Source organism: Heterodontus francisci, chromosome 26, assembly GCF_036365525.1.
Source record: "Heterodontus francisci isolate sHetFra1 chromosome 26, sHetFra1.hap1, whole genome shotgun sequence".
NCBI classification, from domain to species: Eukaryota; Metazoa; Chordata; class Chondrichthyes; order Heterodontiformes; family Heterodontidae; genus Heterodontus; species Heterodontus francisci.
Genome location: NC_090396.1, coordinates 42,311,006 through 42,319,325, shown reverse-complemented (window position 1 = coordinate 42,319,325; position 8,320 = coordinate 42,311,006). Strand labels below are relative to the sequence as shown.

Here is an 8,320-nt window from a genome sequence, read left to right as displayed (position 1 = left end):
CTTGGTGGAAGAGGTTATGGCCAGGAGTAAGGTACTGTTTCCCAACACCTTGAGGAGCACCCAAGGCAAGTATCCAGCAGAGATGGCTAGGAGAGTTAGTACCAACAGCATCACTGGGTTCAATGAAGGAAGCAATTCACTAACCTCAAGGGCGAATACAGCTCTTCATCTCTCTCAACAAACATATGGAAAAGCAAAGGTGAAAATGAATGCATTGCATATTTTTCAGTTCAACGTAGTTCTGCGTCATGAATAAATTATGCTTAAATAGTGAGTAATAAAAGACATGTACAGATCATTCTTTTTTCTGGTGACCTATACAAATCATCACTGATGAAAGGAAGGTCAGCTTCTCTTCAGTCAGTATCTGAACTTCTCACACATTTGATACACAGTGTCTCATTATTATGGCGTATGAACTAAAAAGTTTAATCACTGCACGCGATAAATTGGAGAGAGCTACAGCCTGCTCATTTGCTTATTTATACTGCTTTCTCTTAATTTGCTCTCCTTTTCTTCCTGTGCTTCCCTGACACATGGGTGCTGACAATCTTTGATATGCTACCCACCTGGCTACTCTTCATGATGAGGAAAGATCACAAGCCCTGAAGATGATTAAACTGTGGGGAAGGGTATCACAAATGAACAGTGCTGTCCTTACTTAAAGATTACATCCATGCTTGAATTATTACAGGTTGCTGTTACATTACAGGTAAATTTCACATAAGTATCTGGATAGCGTGATGCTCAGCAAAATATAGACATATCATATACTGGGAGGGGCACCTCACTATAGATTGTAATAATGGTGACAGAGGACTGCTGTGCATGCATATTTGCAGAAAGGTCTGCTTTCTGGTATGTAATTTTTCATGTTTAGAGATCACAGGTAGGAGTGTTTGCTTTAATATTTAATAGATTATTGAAAAATTAATTTATAAAGTTCCCAGCGAGATCCAGTGGCTACAGTCAAACACGTTTCAAATGTATCTTTGCACCCAGCTGCGGTTTAAAGTCTGACCTCTAGCAGGTACTCTCACACATCCTGGCTTCAATGCACTTAGGAGTCAGAGTACTAACCGAGCTCCTTATCTGCGCTTTCACTTTCATATCAATGGACAATTGAAACAGCTCCACACTGATGTGAAAGTGGCGATACAACTATATGAAAGGTCCCCAATCTTGATTGGAGAAAATTCTATATTCATTATTATGTTCTTGCACAGTTCATGATTAATACATGAAGTCATTTACATTACAATTAAGGACACTTAAAAACTCTTAATTAAGTCACTCACTTCCTGCTACACGAGTTGGCAGTGTGAACTTGAATTATGAGGACAAATTGCATAAACTTGGTTTGTATTCTCTTGAGTATAGAAAATTGAGAGCTGATCTAATCAAGGTATTTAAAATGATTAAAAGATTTGATAGGTTAAATAAAGATAAACAATTTCCTCTGGTGGGGGGGGGGGGGTGGGGGGGGGAACATAGAACGAGAGAGTATATATCTCAAAATTAGAGCCAGACCTTTTGGGGTGAAATCAGATAGTAGAAATCTTGAATTATCTCCCAACAGGTTGTGAATGCAGAGTCGATTGAAATTTACAAGACTGAGATCGATTTTTAAAGCCAAGGGTGTCAAGGGATATGGGGCAAATACAAGTAACTGGATTGAGGTACACACATCAAGAATAATATAATTGAATGGAGTAACAGACTAGAGGCAATAAAAAGCCATAAATGTCATACGCAATAACAAAAAGTGAGTCATTTATCATTAAGACAGAGCAGAATACAGAACTATGGCACTGAATTAAGTCCAAATAGTACTTGAAATACAGTCCAGAAGTCACAGCCAGGCTGAGATGACATCGTCGAACTTCTTAAGCTTCCCTTTCATGTTTTATGAAACTATCGCATCCTTCCACCTATTACAATCCTGTAACAAACTCGCAGATTCTATATTATGGTATATGAGACAATATATTGGACATTATATGGAGCATGTACCTAATTAAATCCATGTCCACGCACAATGCAGAGAGTATTATCATTGTTACTGGCAGGGGCCACTGCTGCTGAGCAACTAAAGGCGATTGGATTCATTCTGCAGCTAATTTGTCTGTGACACTCTGATTGGATCAGGGCTGGCAATGGCCAGCGTCACTGTGGCAGCTTCCTTGATAAAGGCGGAGCAGGCGGACCCAGAGTCAGCAGTAGACACTCACAGCGAGAGGTGTGGGCACTGGGGACCGCTGCTTGAAGCTAACCTCCTGTACAGGCGCTGCTGCTACTTATACATAGAGAGATACAGAAACCCCCTGCAACATTTCATCTGCAGCAAAAAAAAATCTCAGCCCTTCTACCAGAACACCAACTTAGAATTGGCTGAAGAGTTTGCAGAAATACGACACAATCATGTCTCTGGCTGTGAAGGAAAGAAACCAGGTGCGGTTGGTATTCCTGGGGGCAGCTGGAGTGGGAAAGACTTCGCTGATCCGGAGATTTTTACTCGACACCTTTGAATCGAAGTACAAGAGGACAGTGGACGAGCTGCACAGCAAAGAATACGATGTGGGCTCAATGAAGATCAAAATCGAGATCATGGACACCAGCGGGAGCTACTCCTTCCCGGCCATGAGGAAGCTCTCTATCCAGAGCAGTGATGCTTTCGCCCTGGTCTATGCCATAGACGATGCCGAATCCTTCGAAGCTGTGAAAAGCCTTCGAGATGAGATCCTCGACATCAAGGAAGATAAATACACCCCAATTGTCGTGATCGGCAACAAAACGGACAACCTCAGTGACAGGCAAGTATCCAGTGAAGATATCATGTCGCTGGTGGAACTGGAATGGAATAACCGCTACCTGGAATCCTCGGCCAAGGACAACGCCAATGTGCTGGAAGTTTTCCGGGAACTCCTGCAGCAGGCAAACTTACCGAGCCGCCTGAGTCCAGCCTTGAGGAGGAGACGAGAAACTTTCCCAACAGAGAACAATTCCCGGCCTCCCATGAACAAAACCAACAGTTGCAGCATCTCCTAAACCTAAACTCTGGCTGAACGGACTGTTCCTTTCCACTAACCTGATCAAAACAGACTGCTCACCGTCACTGGGTTTTGTTTTAAACCAGTCAGACACATGTTTGAAAGAACTAGTCTCCAAATTGGAGCAAATTGTGCAACTGGACTAATTACCGTGCTAAGAAAAACTGAAGGGGAGCACATGTTAAAGCAATCCATTTATTTCTGTTACTGTAAATTGCGCTGAATTTTGATTTGAATTCAGATACTGTAAGCTGGAAAATTGCTGTATGCATTTGAGGTACATGTCAGCGTATCAATCGTATCAACATTGATCTAAATGCTCGTTGTTTTAAATAGAGTTTGTCCTCGCCTGCATTCACCGGACAGTCCGAAAGCTTTGTTTACCGAGTTCAAATCGCCACCGTTATTTCCTAACCTGGGGGCCAACCTATATTTGCACTCTCATGGTATCTGATCTTGTTGTTACACTGTTACCCAGAATGCATATTCTTTTGTATACTTATTTTATAAAAGCTATTAATAAAGACTTTATCCCGAACAGGTTGCAGGGTTTGATTATGTAGTCCACTTGCATTTGGCATATTTGCATTTTTTCATACGGTCCTTTCATGAGTTCCCACAACACAATTTGTGACCACACAGTATATTTCAAATTCGTTTTATATTTGTGTGTTAAAACTGAAATTCTCCTCTGAAAGCACATCAATAAAAGTCAAAAACGGGTACAGCGCCCCACAGCGTAATCAGAAGGCTTTCAGAGATGTATGGAAACAACCCATCGAGTTAATAACCGAATAGGTAAGGAGGCAATTGGACAATAAATCCGAACTAGCTGAAGAATGTGGGAATGATAAAGCAGCACCGATTATATCAGAAGTCCCTGAAACTTGTCTATAGTTTTAATAAACTACACAGATTAACATAAAATTGAACAAAACTTGCCAAAGGGGATGATCGATGAAGAAAACAACCCGCAGCCAAAGTGCAAGGATTTCAGATTCCCTGAGGGCTCAGATTATTATGGAGATGCATATTGTCCAAAAACACTTTAGTCCGTGACAGTTCGGGAGTTTAGACATTTAACTGGAGGCAGATAGTCGTTTGCTAATCACAGTTTCAGCATAATAATGTCGGTTAGTGTTAGAGTCATTGCGGCTCGACCAATAAATGGCCACTGTCCCAAGGCCGGAGAAGTTGGAGGAATTGGGAATCAGTTCCCCTTCGCTCACCCGTTGGTTACATCAGGTGCATCTATGTCAGACTGGAACGTGGCAAATCTACTGGGAACTTTGCATACAGTACTAAAGTAACCAAGCACACATTACCGCAGTTAAAATAATTTAGATAAACTTAAGTATAGTAGGACGTTTGTGTTGATGTGCACACTCACATACATACACGCATTGGCAATTTAAATGTGTTGCAAAATGGGATAATCTGTGTAACGCTTGCTTCTATATGGGAAATGTACACCATTTCCCCAGATTACTCAAAGTCTGCCCCCCACTTGACCTTTGCTCAGTTCATTTCCCAATCAGGTCACCTCTATACCACCTAGCGGATTAGCAATGATCCGCACAAATTTTTATTGCAATGAATTGGAATGTTTTCATAGCGCCCCCTTTTGGCATTTTACTTTCGTATTTTTGCCAAATAAATATGAAATATTTTAAGGTTTGATTTTTTTTTTTAAAGAAAATTATTTTAGTTTGATAAGCAACACAATTTAAGGGAGTAACAGGCGAACCATTCGACTGTACAAGTCTATAGTATGAAACTTCATGACAGAGGAGTGATTGACTACCCTAAAATTTATCTACTCCGTGCAGCAAAGCGCACCGGCATAATACTTCTAGCAACTAAGCATGCCTCCGTAATCTTCTAGAGGGTACGGATTTCAAGCTAGACCACCAAAAGAGCAGGTGACTCCCATAACCAGGTTTTAAAACATTTCTGGAAAATGGATAAAAATTTTACCTATGTATATGTTATCAATATGCACTGCCATTCATGTACATAACAGGCAAGTTGAACTGAAAAGCAATATGAATTAAACAAAGTTCAGGTATGGAGTTAGCCCCAAATCTCCAATTTAATTTATTTTGGATTATGAACTTAAATTCCGAGCTAAGCTCCAGTACTATGACAGGTCATGTTTTTATGGGAACAAAAGCATGGGGGGGCAGGCGGGGGAAATCACATAAATGGGCGTTAAAGAAAACCCACATTAGTAATCAAAGAACAGCAGGGAATTCTCCAAAACAACCATTGTTCCCTCAAGCAACTCCAGTTGTTAATGGGAACCTGAGGTGGTCTGATCCCTAACCTCAGGAGGGGGGGATGCAGCCCTGGGGATGGATACAATCTCTGGGGGCCCAATTCCCAACCCGGGGTGGGGTGTCGTATGATGCGGGAGGACCTTGGGGGGCTGGGGTAAGCACTTGCCTTCATCCCCCAAGCTGCCCTTACTTCCCTTCAGCTGCCTGGTTTCCCGCAGCCTGGGAAATCCAGCCGTCCAGGATTAAAAGAGTCTGCCAGCCTCAATGGAATAATTAATTGGCCAAACCCTCTCCTCAGAGCAGGTTGGCTGCCAGCCTGCCTGCCCGCCCAACCCATTCCCCCCGCCTCTATTAACTCAGAAGTGAGCAGATTGGGATTGGGTTTGAGATATTTTAAGTCTTACCCTACCTCAAGCCACTAATTTTTGGGGGTTAAGATTCAGCCTTATAAGTCAAAATATAAGACCATATGAAATTGTTTTTGTATTTGTTTCATTAGTAAGTATGAACCATTTTAACATCAAGGACATTTTTGACAGCAATGAATAAAGTAGCATTATTTATCTAACTACAGTACAAAATTTGTCTTATTGTATCAAAACTTTAAGTACAAATTTTGACCTATTACAGAACAATTGTTAGTTAGTAAGTGCACATAACAGGGATGAAAAATAAAGGCTCAGTATAAGCATACAAAACGTGATAACCGACAAATTTCAATTTCAGCCGAAGTGCAAAATAAATCTCCTCCTCTACTGCTCCAACAATGTGCTTCAATCTCAGACTGTGAAAACAGCCTTCTAGTAAAACAATCATTGCCATATTATACATGTAGTTTTGTGACCATCTTTATCAATCTTGTGCCAAACTAAGCAGTTTTATGCTGAGGATTTATATCCACAAGGAATTGGGTTGCAAATGCCTAAATTCATTCCACTTAAGCACCTAAAGTCAGCAGAGGAAGGCAAGATTCTCAACCCACCTGCATAGACTCAATTCAGTGTCTGCACGTGAAAGGCCACTGGTTTTGAACAGTAGGTCACAGTAAGTAGGCAAGCTTGAAAACGTGACTGAGCATTCAAACCCATTGACATGTGTAGATAGGAGGCAGATCACTTTCTGTGCCACGTGAACTGTAAATATTTATATTGCATTAATGAAGAACTGAGGTTCTTATTACATCAAACTATGGAAAGATTGTAGGTGTTTTGTGTAGGAAGTGTTTTTGAACGGGTAGTTTTGTTTTCCTTTGCTTGAAAAAAGGTATACAATTCCAATAGGAGGCCAGAACTGTTCATGGAGGTGGTGAACTACATTTGTGAGGGAATGTTGTAGCCTGGCTGAGAGATAATAAAATCCACAACATGCTTGACTGGTGGATTCAAATATCAGCTTGAACTGTCGTGTTATTCAGTCTCTCACTCATGGTTTAACTGGGAATCAAGAAGGGAATGGACCAACTAATTAAAGAAATCTTTAAAACGACGCTCTTTTAAACTGCTACTGTTCCCAGAAGAGGTGGCAAGTGCCAATTTTTTTCTATGAGTTGTTTATTTAAAAGGAGCGGGAGGAAGAAAGAATAGATGTCTGCAGGGCATACTTAGTGTCACTCTTGAAAACAATCCTTTATTTACATTGGGCAAATTGATAATGATATGCTTCTTTCAGGTCATTTCCTTTGAATTACTTTTTTTGCCTGCCAGATAATTTATGAATGTGCACTGTATAGTAAGTGCTCAATATTTAGGTGCTATCCGGCAGCTGATAATATGCAATAAAAACAAGAAATGCTGGAACCACTCAGCAGGTCTGGCAGCATCTCTTCGGAGAGTTCCGAAGAAGGGTCACTGACCCGAAACGTTAACTCTGCTTCTCTTTCCACAGATGCTGCCAGACCTGCTGAGTGGTTCCAGCATTTCTTGTTTTTATTTCAGATTTCCAGCATCCGCAGTATTTTGCTTTTATTTTCGCTGATAATATGCTGCTGTTTTATGTCACATCCATTATTGAGTGCAGAAGTCAGTTAACATTTGTAAATGGGTTAGTATTGAGGTCGTTTAGGGAGATCACACTCCATTTTCTACTCTCAAGAAGCTGTAAACAATAACCATTTTCATGAAGTTAAAGATTTTATAAAATCAAGAAATTAACCACATTTATCAGGGTTTGATCAAAGCTATTTTCATTATGCTATTATTTGTCAGTACTATTTAGGTCAATTATTGTTCTGTGTAATATGTTGTTTGACTAAAGTCCTGCTGGATCATTTTGTTTTCAGTGTCCTGTTGGCTATTTACTGCACATATTTTAGGTCAGAATCCTTAATACTGAAAGTGCTGTCAACCATGTGAGGGGCAAAAATCAATGCAGTCCAAAAACCACAATGCTGGCCTAAAAATTGCCATACAAGTGGCATCTGGCAGCTGCTTGAGTATGCAGCTGGGAGAGAAACCGTCTCTTTAGACAGTTTTCCATGTGCCACATTTTCTTTAAGTATTGCCACTGGAGTTAGGGCTGCTTCCACTAGAACATAAACGCATCATAAATCTAAAATCCCACCACTTCCATGATGCTGAGACTTTAAAGAATCTTGCTTCTTTTATTTTACATTAGTTCCTTTCCCGAAACTGCAGAAAGCCATTTTGGACCCAATCATTTGGTCAAAAAGCTGCATATCATGTGCACGGTGCAAGTGTAGCATTGGTTATTTGGTGAAGTCAGCTACTTTGCACATAGATTAGAGGCCTGGTCAATGAGAAATTACTGGTATAATTTGGTGATGATGGTGCCAAACAAACTGAAAATCTTTCCTATTCACACAAGAAATCACATTGTACTTAAGGCCCCACCAGTAACCCCTTAGACCTACTGGAAGCCTGCCACCATGCTGCTGGTGGATGTCCATGAGGAAGAAAATTAGCTTGCTTTCTTGAATCAGCGTGGTATTGCTCACTTGTTTTACATGTCTGATTGGCTGATACTACTGATTTC

At 40.7% G+C, this 8,320-nt stretch overlaps 1 protein-coding gene across 1 annotated transcript; it reads left to right on the top strand.

Annotated features, from left to right (window-relative positions):
- Positions 1 to 2,230: 2,230 nt before the first annotated feature.
- On the top strand, positions 2,231 to 3,570 carry rasd4 (rasd family member 4). Its single transcript, XM_068058705.1, has one exon. The coding sequence runs from the start codon at positions 2,422 to 2,424 to the stop codon at positions 3,046 to 3,048; it is 627 nt and encodes a 208-aa protein (XP_067914806.1). The 5' UTR covers positions 2,231 to 2,421; the 3' UTR covers positions 3,049 to 3,570.
- The last annotated feature ends 4,750 nt before the right edge of the window (positions 3,571 to 8,320 follow it).